The following is a 14,939-nucleotide window of genomic DNA, read 5'->3' as shown; positions in this document are numbered from 1 at the left end:
GTAGTTGTGGTGCACAGGCTTAGCTGCTCTGCGGCATGTGGGATCCTCCCCGACCGGGGCTCAAACCTGTGTCTCCTGCATTGGCAGGTGGATTCTTAACCACTGTGCCACCAGGGAAGTCCCATTGTTGCTTATGCTTTTGATGTCATATTTAACAAACCATTGCCTGTCCAAGATGACAAAGCTTTATGCATATGTTTTGCTTAAGAATTTTGTAGGTTTTGCTCTTTCATTCAGGTCTTTGATCCATTTATTTCGTGCAGTTCTTTAATATGTGAGGTAGAGGTCCAGTTTCATTCTTTTGCATTTGGTTATCTGGTTGTCCCAGTACCATTTGTTGAAGAGACTTATACTTTGCCCATTGAATTATCTTGGTACTTTTGTTGAAAGCAATTGATAGCAAACGTGTGGGTGTTTTCTTGACTCTCACATAATGACTAGTTCTTCTATTCCATTTATCTTTATTTCTATTCTTGTGCCAGTGCCACACGGTCTTGATGATGTAGCTTTGTAGTAAGTTTTGAAATTGAGATGTGTGAGTCCTTCAGCTTTGTTCCTTTTTTTCAAGATTATTTTGGCTATTCTGGGACCTCTGTTTTTCCATGTGAATTTTAGGATCAACTTGTCTATGTCTACAAAAAAGCCAGTAGGAATTGTATTAGGGATTATGTTGTATCTGTAGAGCAATTTGGGGAATATTGTTGTCTTAATGATGTCAAGTCTTCCAATTCATGAATGTAGGATGTCTTTGCATTTACTTAGATCTTTTATATCTTTCAACAATATTTTAAAGTTTTCAGTTGCAGGTCTTGCACTTTTGTTAAGAATTTTATTATTAAGAATTCTATTATTTTTGATGCCATTAAAAATGGAATTAAAAATTTTCATTTTTGGATTATTTATTGCTAGTAGATAGCAGTATAACTGATTTTTGTATATTTACCTTGTATCCAGCAGTCTTGCTGAACTTGTTCATTAGTTATAACAGTTTTTTAGGATTTCTTGGTTCTTTTTTTTTAAAATACAAGATCATGCCATCTACAAAAGGCAGTAGTTTTACTTCTTCCTTTCCTATTTGGATGTCTTTTATTTCTTCTTCTTGCTTAATTGACCTGTCTAGAGCCTCCAGTATAATGTTCAATAGAAATGATGAAAGCAGACATTCTTGTCTTGTTCCTGCCCTAAGAGGAAAGCATTTAGTCTTTCACCTTTAAGTATGATATTAGCAGTGGGTATTTTGAAGATGTCCTTTATTGGGTTGAGGCATTGGTATTAAAAAAAAAAACTTTTAAATAAATAATAATATATAGTCAAGAGGACCAATTATTTAAGTTAATGTTTAAGGAACTAGGGTAAATTATTGTATTTTTCCTATTGAAATATTGCTGAAGAGATGAGATTTATATATTTATATGTATTTTTTCCTTTGTAGAAAAAATACAAATCTTAATGAGTAGTAGAAGAGTTCAGAAATCCAGTTTTACTTGTTAGATGTATATCTTTTTTTTTACATGACCAAATTACAAATAGCATCTAAAAAACTTATACTTTAAATAAATTATTTTTCCTTGTATTTCAGACAGAAGGATGCCACGGAGAAAGAAAAAAGTTAAAGAAGTCTCTGAAGCTCAGAACCTGGAGAAGAAAGATATAGAAACTACCAGTTCTGTCAATGTGAAGAAGTGTAGACTTGAGGATGCATTCATTGTGATATCTGATAGTGATGGAGAGGTCAGTATTATAAACAGTAGAGCAGAGCTCTGGGCCTCAAACTAGGCCTCCTTATCTGTGATTAGTTTGTTTTGTGAGACTATACCTTAATGGCACCATGCAGTTTTTTTTTAAGGTTTTTTTTTTTTTTTTTTTTGATGTGGACCATTTTAAAGTCCTTATTGAATTTGTTACAGTATTGCTTCTGTTTTATGTTTTGGTTTCTTGGCCAGGAGGCATGTGGTATCTTAGCTCCCCGACCAAGGATCAAACCTGCACCCCTGCATTGGAAGGTGAAGTTTTAACCACTGGACGGTCAGGGAAGTCCTGACCATGCAGTTTTTACTTAGCTTCATTTTGATTTGTAAATGGAATTAAGAATTACTTAAAAGAAAGAAATCATACTGTTTGGCTGAGGATGGATCATAGTTCCTCAGTTTTATATTAACTGAAGGTGATATTTAAAAACTATTTGAATAAATTAGATGTGAATCTTAATTTTCATATGTCTGGAAAGTGAGAGAAAGACAATGGAAAAGCCTTTTAAGTCTCTGGATATACTCTGTCCAATGTGGTAGCAACTAGCCACCTGTAGGTATTTAAATTTAAATTAATTAAAATTAAATACAAGGAAAAATCATTTCCTCTCTTGCACTAGTCACCTCTAGTACCTACTGTGTTAGCGCAGGTATAGAACATTTCCTTCATTGTAGAAAGCTTTGTTGGACAGTGCTGTAAGAGATCTTTTTTTTTTTTTTTTTTTTTGCGGTATGCAGGCCTCTCACCGCTGTGGCCTCTCCCGTTGCGGAGCACAGGCTCCGGACGCGCAGGCTCAGCGGCCATGGCTCACGGGCCCAGCCGCTCCACGGCATGTGGGATCTTCCCGGACCGGGGCATGAACCTGTGTCCCCTGCATCCGCAGGTGGATTCTCAACCACTGCGCCACCAGGGAAGCCCAAGAGATCTTAACATCTTTCCTTTGTTCCCTATTTCCATTTGTTAATTGGAGATTTGTACCTGTCTATAGGTCACATCCAGTAAGGCAGTGAAGTAAGTCATAGTTTTTTCCTCTAAGTTTACCTCTCGCTCTTCTTTATCTTTTATCTCATTTGATGGTAGAACCACTCATTTACCTCAAGTTATAAAGCTCAGAATTATCCCTAACTCTTTCCTCTATCTCATGTTTTATACCTAATCATTCACCACATCCTTTAGCTTTTTTAATATGATTTTTCTTTTTTTTTAAATTTATTTTTATTTTTGGCTGCGTCGGGTCTTTGTTGCGGCATGTGGGATCTTCATTGTGGTGCTCAGGCTTCTCTCTAGTTGTGGTGTGAGGGTTTTTTCTCTCTGATTGTGGCGCATGGGCTCCAGAGCATGTTGGTCTTGTAGTTGAGGCTCTTGGGCTCCAGAGCACGTGGGCTCTGCAGTTTGAGGCACACGGTTCTCTAGTTGAGGTGTGCAGGCTCAGTAGTTGCCCCGTGGCATGTGGGATCTTAGTTCCCCGACCAGGGATCGAACCCACGTCCCCTGCATTGGGAGGCGGATTCTTTATCACTGGACCACCAGGGAAGTCCCACATTCTTTAGCGTTTAACCTCTTAAATGACACTCACATCTGTCCTTCCTGTTCCATTTTTCATTTCTTTTCTTGATCATTTGTTATTTGAGTTCTTATAGCGGACTCTTAACTTCTCTGCCTTCAGTTTTTTCTCTCTAAATTTCACTTAGCTTACTCCAGCTTTCTTCTAAGAATTTAAATTTTAGATCTTTGTACTTGCTTGCTTAGAAATCCTTGACTCCATAATCCCTACAAAATCAGTTTAGAATTTTAATGTGGTATACTCTATCAGAACGTTTACAGTTTGAATAGTCTCATTTATATTCTTATGAGCAGTGTGTTAATTTCCTTGTTCCTTGCAAAGACTATTATGACATTTATTATTTTTCCCAACTTGATAATCAGAAGTATGTTTTTAATAATAAGCAAGATGTAACATTTTTTCATATTTCTGTTGGATATTTGTTTTTTTTGGGGGGAACTTTCTTGTAGTCTGATTTTTAATTAGGATCTTGTCTAAATAGTTCTTTTTGAAAGTATAAAATTATAAAGAAGAGAACAATCCATTGATGCTACTATTTGGATAACAACTTAATATTGACAAGAGTAAAATAGTTATACACATACAGATATATTAAAAAGTTATATACATACCTGTTAAAAAATCAAAACAGAATAAAAACAGTTCAGAAGTGTTTGAAAATAAAACAGTATAGAAAGGTATAAAATGAGGATGTACGTCTGAGTCAGTGTACATTTAATGAAAGATAACAGTTTCTTCTGTATTCTTCCAGAAAAACAAATCTTTATACATAATACCATCAATAAAAACTTTTACAGGAAAGGAATCATGTGACACATAATGTTTTGCTTTTTCACTTAATATTACTTGTAGATCTTTCTATAACAGCACATATAGATTTATCTCATTAAATTTTTAAAAATTGTCAAATATATAGTATGTACAGGAGAGTGCATAATATGTAAATGCATAGTTTAAAAAAAAGAATCTGAGCACCTATATTCACCATATTTGAAGCCCTCTTGACTTAATGTGGACCCTCCCCAAATGCATCTCTTTCCACACATCCAGAGGTAACTACTATATTTATCTTTCCATTCTTTTCTTTACATTGCTACCACATTTACATGTGTCTCTAAACAGTGTTCATTTATAGTGAAAAACTGAGTCTCAGTGGTTAGGCATTTCTACCAATGTTTTTCAGCAATCTATCCTTTCTCCAAAGGTTTGAAATTTCACCTTTATTGTAAACTAAAATCTTGTCTGTAAATAGGTTAGTTTTTGGATTTTCTATTTTGTTCCATTGATCTATAACTTTTTTTTTTTTTTTTTTTTTTTTTTTTTTTGCGGTACGCGGACCTTTCACTACTGTGGCCTCTCCTGTTGTGGAGCACAGGCTCCGGGACGCGCAGGCTCAGCAGCCATGGCTCACGGGCCCAGCTGCTCCGCGGCATGTGGGATCTTCCCGGACCAGAGCACGAACCCATTCACCTGCATCGGCAGGCAGACTCTCAACCATTGTGCCACCAGGGAAGCCCTATAACATATTTTTAAAATAAATATTCAGTTGATTATCTTATGTTTTTTAGGTAGGCACTTATATCTGCTAATAATGATAATTTTTCTCTTTTCCTTGCTAGTGTTTACAATTAACTTTTTTGCTTGTTTTATTGCATTGACTATAGACTCCATAATAATGTTGATTGGGGCTTCCCTGGTGGTGCAGTGGTTGAGAGTCCGCCTGCCGATGCAGGGCACATGGGTTCGTGCCCCGGTCCGGGAAGATCCCACATGCTGCAGAGCGGCTGGGCCCGTGAGCCATGGCTGCTGAGCCTACGCGTCCAGAGCCTGTGCTCCACAACGTGAGAGGCCACAACAGTGAGAGGCCCGCGTACTGGAAAAAAAAAATAATAATGTTGATGGATATCAGTGATAGAGTACATCTTTATCTTGATCTTGAATTTAATTGTGGAAGTATTCTGATGTTTTGCTATTCACTTCATATTTCTGTTTATTGTTTCAGAAATATTCTTTAACTGCTTATTTACTATTAGTATTTTTAGAAATGTATGTTTAATCAAATGTTTAATCAGATTTCATTATTTAGCAAGATGATGATACACTTTTTCTCCTATTATCAGTTAATATTATATATTAATACATTTTAAAATTTTGGAACATCTTCGCATTTCTGGAGTAAATCTTACTTGGTCATGATGTATTACATTAACATAATATTGAATTTTCTTTCTCAGTGTATCATTTATGAATTTGCATCTGTATTCCTAGTGGCATTTGTTTTATGTAATTGTCTTTTTTTTTTTTTTTTTTTTTTTTTTTTTTTGCGGTACGCGGGCCTCTCATTGTTGTGGCCTCTCCGTCGTGGAGTACAGGCTCCGGACGCGCAGGCTCAGTGGCCATGGCTCACGGGCCCAGCTGCTCCGCGGCATGTGGGATCTTCCCGGACCGGGGCACGAACCCGCGACCCCTGCATCGGCAGGCGGACTCTCAACCACTGCGCCACCAGGGAAGCCCCTGTAATTGTCTTTTTTTGGTGTTGTTTTCATCAGATTTTAGGATTAGGTTTATGGTATAAAATAGAGGAAGCTTTTCATTATTTTAATGTTCTACCAGTTGAAATAATAAAGGAATTTTCTGTTCTTTAAGGTTTACTAGGATTTGTTCATAAAACTGGTCTGCCAACTAATTTTTTTTTTTTTTTTTTTTTTTTTTTTTTGCGATACGCGGGCTTCTCACTGTTGTGGTCCTCCCGTTGGGGAGCGCAGGCTCCGGACGCGCTGGCTCAGCGGCCCTGGCTCACAAGCCCAGCTGCTCCACGGCATGTGGGATCTTCCCGGACCGGGGCACGAACCCGTGTCCCCTGCATCAGCAGGCGGGTTCTCAACCACTGCGCCCCCAGGGAAGCCCTGCCAACTAATTTTTAATATTACTTTATGTTCTTTAGTATCTCGGTATTTTTGTGCATTTTAAAAAAAGACTTTGTTTTACAATGTAAAAAAGTAGTTGGTAGAGTCATTACTTGATATTTCTTCTGCTTTTTGCACTGCTGACAGCACTAACTTTAATTTATTCTTCAGCTTAGATGTCAGTTTCTTTGGCAGAGGTCCTTGCAGATCTTCCAAGACTGGGGTCAGTAGGCCATCTCTTGTGCTTTCATAGAACCTGTATTTCTGTAGTATTGATTGTCACACTGTTTTGAAACTGCCGCTGTGTTTTTCTGCCTTTAACACTAGACCATGATTTCCTAGAGGTTAAGAATTTTGTGTCTTAAATACCTAACAATAGTGCTTGGCCTGTATTAGTAGACAGTATAAAAAAATACCTGTATTAAGTTTTACTTGTTGGTGCTGCTGTTTTATTTATTTCAATATTTCTTCAAGAAAACGTTCTAGTTTGCTGGTGCAGGAGAAGCCTGGAAATGTCTTACTTTTTTCTTCTTTCCTTCCTCCCTCCCTCCCTCCCTCCCACCCTTTTTTAAATTGAAGTATAATTGATTTACAGTGTTTTGATAATTACTGCTGTACAGAAAAGTGATTCAGTTTTTTATATATGTATGTATATATACATTCTTTTTAAAAAATATTCTTTTCCATTGTGGTTTATCATAGGATACCAGATATAGTTCTCTGTGCTATACAGTAGGAGCTTGTTGTTTATCCACTCTATATATAAAAGTTTACATCTGCTAGCCCCAACCTCCCACTCCATCCCTTCCCCAACCTCCTCCCCTTTTGGCAACCACCAGTGTGTTCTCTATGTCCGTGATTTTGTTTCTGTTTCATAGATAGGTTCGTGTTGTATTTTAGATTCTACATGTAAGTGATATCATATGGTATTTGTCTTTCTCTTTCTGACTTACTTCACTCAGTATCATAACCTTTAGTTGCATCCATGTTGCTGCAAATGGCATTATTTAGTTCTTTTTTATGGCTGAGTAGCATTCCATTGTATATATGTATCACATCTCCTTTCTCCACCCATCTGTTGATGGACATTTAGGTTGTTTCCATGTCTTGGCTATTGTGAAGAGTGTTGCTATAAACATAGGGGTACATGTATCTTTTTTTAAATTTTATTTTATTTTGGCTGCGTTGGGTCTTCGTTGCTTCACATTAGCTTTCTCTTGTTGCAGCGAGCGGGGGCTACTCTTCATTGTGCTGTGCAGGCCTCTCATTGTGGTGGCTTCTCTTGTTGTGGAGCACAGGCTCTAGGTGCGTGGGCTTTAGTAGTTGTGGCTCGTGGGCTCAGTAGTTGTGGCTCGCGGGCTCTAGAGCACAGGCTCAGTAGTTGTGGTGTATGGGCTTAGTTGCTCTGTGGTGTGTGGGATCTTCCGGCCCAGGGATCGAACCCATGTCCCCTGCATTGGCAGGCGGATTCTTGACCACTGTGCCACCAGGGAAGTCCTCACAGGAATTTTGAGAGGAATTAAATGAGGTGATGTATTTAAGGTACCTGACACATAATAAGTCTTCAGTACATAGTAACTGTTTATTAAAAGCTTCTATTGTATGATATAAGCTGGTAGACATATTGTAAGAAACACATTTATATAAGAGAGTACAAAAAGCGTGCTGTATCATTAAATCACTTATTTGATACCAGTTGGATAATCTTCCTCACTGCCTGAAGAAAGATGCACATAAGGGTCAGTAACCAGTTGGATTCTGTTGGTCCCAAAACAATCCATGGGGCCAGTTAATGAATTGGATCTACAGTTGATCTTTGAACAATACAGTTTTGAACTGCATGAGTCCACTTATACATGGATTTTTTTCAGTAGTAAATATTACTGTATTACATGATCTGTGGTTGGTTGAACCTGCAGATGCAGAACCACAGTTATGGAGGATTTGCAGATATGGAGGAACTGTGTATATATAGGGTGCCACCTGTAAGTTATACACAGATTTTTGACTCTGCGGAGGGTAGGTACCCATAACCCTCTCGTTGTTCAGGGTCCAACCGTATTTTTCTTGTCTTCTTCAATCTTCAGTTCCCCATTTTCAGGATTCTCAGTTGTAAATTTGTAGTATTTCAGTTGGATAAGTTTTAGCTTTCCTGGAAATGGAAAGATAAATTCCTGTCTGCCATTTTTCCTCCATCTTTTAGATAATAGTTTTTTGAATCTCATAGCATTTGTTTTGTTGTTAGTATCTGTTCAACCCTTTATGAAAGAGAGCTTTGGCATCACTATGTGCTCTAAAAGTAAAACCATCTGAGAGTTTTGATCAGGAATGGGTATTGGATTTTGTCAAATGTTTTTTCTTTTTTTTTTTTAACATCTTTATTGGAGTATAATTTGCTTTACAATGGTGTGTTAGTTTCTGCTTTATAACAGAGCGAATCAGCTATACATGTACATATACATATATCCCCATATCGCATCCCTCTTGTGTCTCCCTCCCACCCTCCCTATCCCGCCTCTCTAGGTGGTCACAAAGCACCAAGCTGATCTCCCTGTGCTATGCAGCTGCTTCCCACTAGCTATCTGTTTTACATTTGGTACTGTATATATGTCCATGGCACTCTCTCACTTCGTCCCAGCTTACCCTTCCCCCTCTCTGTGTCCTCAAGTCCATTCTCTATGTCTGCGTCTTTATTCCTGTCCTGCCCCTAGGTTCTTCAGAACCATTTAAAAATATTCCATATATATGTGTTAGCATACAGTATTTGTTTTTCAAATGTTTTTTCTTAGTGTATGACATGAAGTTATAATTTTTCTTTTTCAGTCTGGCAGAGTGGTGAATTACATTGATCTTTGAATATTAAATCAATCCAGCATTCTTGGGATATCCCTTGCTCCTGATGTTGGATTTGATTTGCTAAAATTTCATTTAGGATTTTTGCACATATCTTCATGAGGGTTATTGGTTTGTAGTTTTCTTATAATGTCTTTATCTGGTTTTGATGTCAGGGTAATTTTGGCTTTATAGAATGAGTTAGGAAATGTATCCTTTTCAGGTTTTTAGAAGAGTTTATATTATTTCTAACTTAAATGTTTGATAGAATTTGCCAGTAAAATCATCTGGGCTTGAAGTTTTGTTTGTGGAAAGGATTTTAACTACAATTTCACCTTCATTAATACATATAATGCTATTAAAGTTATCTCTTTTCTTGAGTAAGCTTTGATTGTATATTTCAAGGAATTTGTCCATTTCAACTACATTGTTGAATTTCTTGTTATAAATAGTTGTTTATAATATTTTGTTGTTATACCTTTTGAAATCTGTAGAATGTATGGTGATAACACCTCTCTTATTCCTGATACAGCTCTTCTTCATCTTGATTGGCCTGGTTTATCACTTTTGCCTTCACTGATTTTCTGTTTAATTTTTCTGTTTTCAGTTTAATTGATTTCTACTTTGATCTTTATTTCCTTTCTTCTGCTTATTTTATTTTTTAATTTTTATTTATTTATAAAAATATTTGTTTATTTTGGCTGCACCGGATCTTAGTTGCAGCATGCAGGATCTTTAGTTGTGGCATGCAGACTTCTTAGTTGCGACATGTGGACTTCTTAGTTGCAGCATGCAGACTCTTAGTTGCAGCATGCGTGTGGGATCTAGTTCCCTGACCAGGGATCAAACCCGGGCCTGCTGCATTGGGAGGAGCGCAGAGTCTTAACCCACTGGACCACCAGGGAAGTCCCTCTTCTGCTTAGTTTAGTTTTCTCTTTTGATTCTACTTTCTTAAGTGGAAGCTAAGGTCAAGCTAAGCAAGAGACCTTCTTTTCTAATATAGGTGTTTAATGGTGTAATTTTCGCTTAAGAACTACTAAAGCATCCCATGAATTCTTTACATGTTGTGTTTTCATTTTCATTTAATTCAAAATACTTTCTAATTTCCCTTTGATTTCTTCTTTGACCCATAGGTTATTTAGAGGTGCAACATTCAGTTTTTAAGTACTTGGAAATTTTTCTAGGTTTTTCTGTTAGTTATTTCTGATTTAATTACATTGGTCATATATACTTTGTACATTTGAATCCTTTTTAAATTGATGGAAACTTGTTTTATGACCTAGAATATCATTTATCTTGGTAAATATTCTGTGTGTACTTGAGAAGAATGTATTTTGTGTGATGTTTTCTATAAATGTCAGTCTGGTCAAGTTGGTTGATAATGTTGTCAAATTTACTATATCCTTATTGTTTTTCTGCAAATATTCTACAAATATTTTGAGGGAAGTGTTATAGCCTTTGACTATAATTGTGGCTTTGTCTATTTCTCTTTTCAGTTCTGTCAATTTTTGTTTCATGTATTTTGAAGTTTTGTTATTAGGTGTGTGAATATTTAAGATTTTTCTCTCTTCTTGATTGAGCCCGTTACTGTTATGAAATAACCTTTTTTTAATCACTGGTGATAATCTTTGCTTTGATATTTACTTCTTATGACAGTAATATAGTTACTCCAGTTTTCTTTTTTGGCTGTGCCGTGCGACTTGCAGGATCTTAGTTCCCTGACCAAGGATCAAACCCATGCCCCCTGCAGTTGAAGCATGGAGTCTTAACCACTGGATTACCAGTGAAGTCCCCATAGGACAATTCTTTAATAAAAACAAGTTTACATGTTAACATTTATGGCTTAGCTGGAATAAATCTGTCCAAATTAAAATTTTGTTAAGGACCAAACATAGAATGACTGGTTTTTGTATAAAGTAATGGAATTCCCTCAAAACGATGGGTCTACTTCCATTTTAAGACCTCTGAAAAGCAAAATATCTAGTTATTAAAATAATTAAAACTTTTCACCTGTAGATGAAAATAGTTATCCGTGAGGTTAAAGCATACAATGCATGTCACATGCAAATACCCTTTTTCTGGAACTTACAAACTGTGGGCCTAAAATTATAATTAAGCCATTTCCCCACATTTATTTAGTTTCAAAACATGATAAGTATCTTTTAACTATAGAAAATTACCAAATGACCTAATGTTCAAAATATTTTAGAAATGCTATCTTGTGTTAACAGTGGTTCATCCTGATATATAGTCCATAAATGTTAATATTGCAGACTTTTAAATACTAGTCACTCTTACTTTTTCTGCTGCCTAGAAGAAATAAATATTTCCATTCTTTGCAACTCTGTCACATACATAATATAGGAATAAGAATAAAATTCCCTTCTAATATAGCCATGTTTTCAACTAGCTTAGTTTCTTTATATGGTATTTACCTAGATTTACTGTACAGGCATCATGGATTGATTTTTTCCAGTTTAAAAAATACTACTTCAGTGACTTCCTTAATGAGTGTTCCTTAAAAAAAAAAAACCTTCAAAACTTGAGACATTTCTCAAAAATAAACTTTTATCATTTAGTTTTGAATTTTGTCCATTAGTGCTTATATAGGATCTTAGATGGTTGACTTCAAGAAGATTAATAACCCTAAAGCCAGATTCATTCCTATAGTTCATTCTGCCCACTGCATGAAAGTCATGTGATTTTACAGAACTCCCCAAATTGAAATTGTGTTCAGAGATAAGACTTCTGTATTTTGTAGGATTGTCACTTCAACTTTAGTTGGTCATCTGGTTGTGATACGGAAAGGCATACAAACTACACATTGTTACAGAGAAGCAGTATAATGTAACACAATGTAGGAGATTAAGATGAACTTTTGATAAAAGGTAGAGAATCATTACTTATATAGAAGCAACATTTTATCTGTCAAAATTCTTCAGTTTCTGTAAAACCTATAATTTGTGAAAAGACAGTCTCTAAATCCAAGATTCTTCTTTTTTTTTTTTTTTTTTTTGCGGTACGTGGGCCTCTCACTGTTGTGGAGCACAGGCTCCAGACGTGCAAGCTCAGCAGCCATGGCTCACGGGCCCAGCTGCTCCGCGGCATGTGGGATCTTCCCGGACCGGGGCATGAACCTGTGTCCCCTGCATCGGCAGGTGGACTCCCAACCACTGCACCACCAGGGAAGCCCTAAATCCAAGATTCTTAAAAACTATGCACAGGGACTTCCGTGGTGGTACAGTGGCTAAGACTCCATGCTCCCAATTCAGGGGGCCCGGATTCGATCCCTGGTCAGGGAATTAGATCCCACATGCATGCCACAACTAAGGAGGCTGCTGGCCGCAATTAAGGAGCACATGTGCTGCAACTAAGGAGCTGGTGAGCTGCAACCAAGACCCAGTGCAACCAAATAAATAAAATAAATATTAAAAAAAAACTATGCACAAAAACCATAGTATTTGAGAAAAATGTTTATACAAGTAGTTTTAAAAATGTAACTTTTGCTACTGTGAATTACGCATTAACTAATTGAAAATATGTCACAACGGTAATTCTGGAAAAACAATTTATCATTTTCTAAATGGATTTTCCCCACATTTACTGTATGACATAGCTGTTAATACTGCACAAGTATATTTAACAATAATGTTTAATTACTTTTATTTTTAAAAAAAATTTTTATTTTTTTAGTGATTTCTTTTTTTTAACATCTTTATTGGAGTATAACTCTTTTACAATGGTGTGTTAGTTTCTGCTTTACAACAAAGTGAATCAGTTATACATATACATATGTTCCCATATCTTTTCCCTCTTGCGTCACCCTCCCTCCCACCCTCCCTATCCCACCCCTCTAGGTGGTCACAAAGCACAGAGGTGATCTCCCTGTGCTATGCGGCAGCTTCCCACTAGCTATCTAATTTACATTTGGTGGTGTATATATGTCCATGCCACACTCTCACTTCGTCACAGCTTACCCATCCCCCTCCCCATATCCTCAAGTCCATGCTCTAGTAGGTCTGTGTTTTATTCCCGTCCTACCATTAATCTCTTCATGACATTTTTTTTCTTAGATTGCATATATATCTGTTAGCATACAGTATTTGTTTTTCTCCTTCTGACTTACTTCACTCTGTATGACAGACTCCAGGTCTATCTACCTCATTACAAATAACTCAGTTTCATTTCTTTTTATGGCTGAGTAATATTCCATTGTATATATGTGCCACATCTTCTTTATCCATTCTTCTGTTGGTGGACACTTAGGTTGCTTCCATGTCCTGGCTATCATAAATAGAGCTGCAATGAACATTTTGGTACATGACTCTTTTTGAATTATGGTTTTCTCAGGGTATATGCCCAGTAGTGGGATTGTGGGGTTGTATGGTAGTTCTATTTGTAGTTTTTTAAGGAACTTCCATACTGTTCTCCATAGTGGCTGTATCAATTTACATTCCCACCAACAGTGCAAGAGGGTTCCCTTTTCTCCACACCCTCTCCAGCATTTATTGTTTCTAGAGTTTTTGATGATGGCCATTCTGACCAGTGTGAGAGGATATCTCATTGTAGTTTTGATTTGCATTTCTCTAATGATTAACGATGTTGAGCATTCTTTCATGTGTTTGTTGGCAATCTGTATATCTTCTTTGGAGAAATGTCTATTTAGTTCTGCCCATTTTTGGATTGGGTTGTTTGTTTTTTTGTTATTGAGCTGCATGAGTTGCTTATAAATTTTGGATATTAATCCTTTATCAGTTGCTTCATTTGCAAATATTTTCTCCCATTCTGAGGGTTGTCTTTTGGTCTGGTTTATGGTATCCTTTGCTGTGCAAAAGCTTTTGAGTTTCATTAGGTCCCATTTGTTTATTTTTGTTTTTATTTCCATTTCTCTAGGAGATGGGTCAAAAAGGATCTTGCTGTGATTTATGTCATAGAGTGTTCTGCCTATGTTTTCCTCTAAGAGTTTGATAGTGTCTGGCCTTACATTTAGGTCTTTAACCCATTTTGAGTTTATTTTTGTGTGTGGTGTTAGGGAGTGTTCTAATCTCATTTGTTTATACACGTAGCTGTCCAGTTTTCCCAGCACCACTTATTGAAGAGGCTGTCTTTTCTCCACTGTATATCCTTCCCTCCTTTATCAAAGATAAGGTGACCATATGTGTGCGGGTTTATCTCTGGGCTTTCTATCCTGTTCCATTGATCTATATTTCTGTTTTTGTGCCAGTACCATACTGTCTTGATTACTGTAGCCTTGTAGTAGAGTCTGAAGTCAGGGAGCCTGATTCTTCCAGCTCCAATTTTCATTCTCAAGATTGCTTTGGCTATTCGGGGTCTTTTGTGTTTCCATACAAATTGTGAAATATTTTGTTCTAGTTCTGTAAAAAATGCCAGTGGTAATTTGATAGGGATTGCATTGAATCTGTAGATTGCTTTGGGTAGTAGAGTCATTTTCACAATGTTGATTCTTCCAATCCAAGAACATGGTATATTTCTCCACCTATTTGTATCATCTTTAATTTCTTTCATCAGTGTCTTATAGTTTTCTGCACACAAGCCTTTTGTCTCCTTAGGTAGGTTTATTCCTAGATATTTTATTCTTTTTGTTGAGATGGTAAATGGGAGTGTTTTCTTAATTTCACTTTCAGATTTTTCATCATTAGTGTATAAGAATGCCAGAGATTTCTGTACATTAATTTTGTATCCTGCTACTTTACCAAATTCATTGATTAGCTCTAGTAGTTTTCTGGTAGCATCCTTAGGATTCTCTATGTATAGTATCATGTCATCTGCAAACAGTGACAGCTTTACTTCTTCTTTTCCTATTTGGATTCCTTTTATTTCTTTTTTTTCTGATTGCTTTGGCTAGAACTTCCAAAACTAGGTTGAAT

General features: G+C 36.6%; 1 protein-coding gene across 5 annotated transcripts in view; it reads left to right on the top strand.

Moving 5' to 3' along the window:
• Window positions 1–14,939, top strand: part of UIMC1 (ubiquitin interaction motif containing 1) — a 194,844-nt gene that overhangs the window by 57,348 nt on the left and 122,557 nt on the right. For all 5 annotated transcript variants that reach the window (XM_067031939.1, XM_067031943.1, XM_067031942.1 and 2 more), the window contains exon 2: window positions 1,580–1,731. In XM_067031939.1, the coding sequence (XP_066888040.1) occupies window positions 1,588–1,731 (144 nt within the window). In that variant the 5' untranslated portion in view covers window positions 1,580–1,587. The remainder of the gene's footprint in view (window positions 1–1,579; window positions 1,732–14,939) is intronic.

This window comes from Kogia breviceps, chromosome 4, assembly GCF_026419965.1.
Source record: "Kogia breviceps isolate mKogBre1 chromosome 4, mKogBre1 haplotype 1, whole genome shotgun sequence".
NCBI classification, from domain to species: Eukaryota; Metazoa; Chordata; class Mammalia; order Artiodactyla; family Physeteridae; genus Kogia; species Kogia breviceps.
This window is presented reverse-complemented; position numbering and strand designations above follow the sequence as displayed.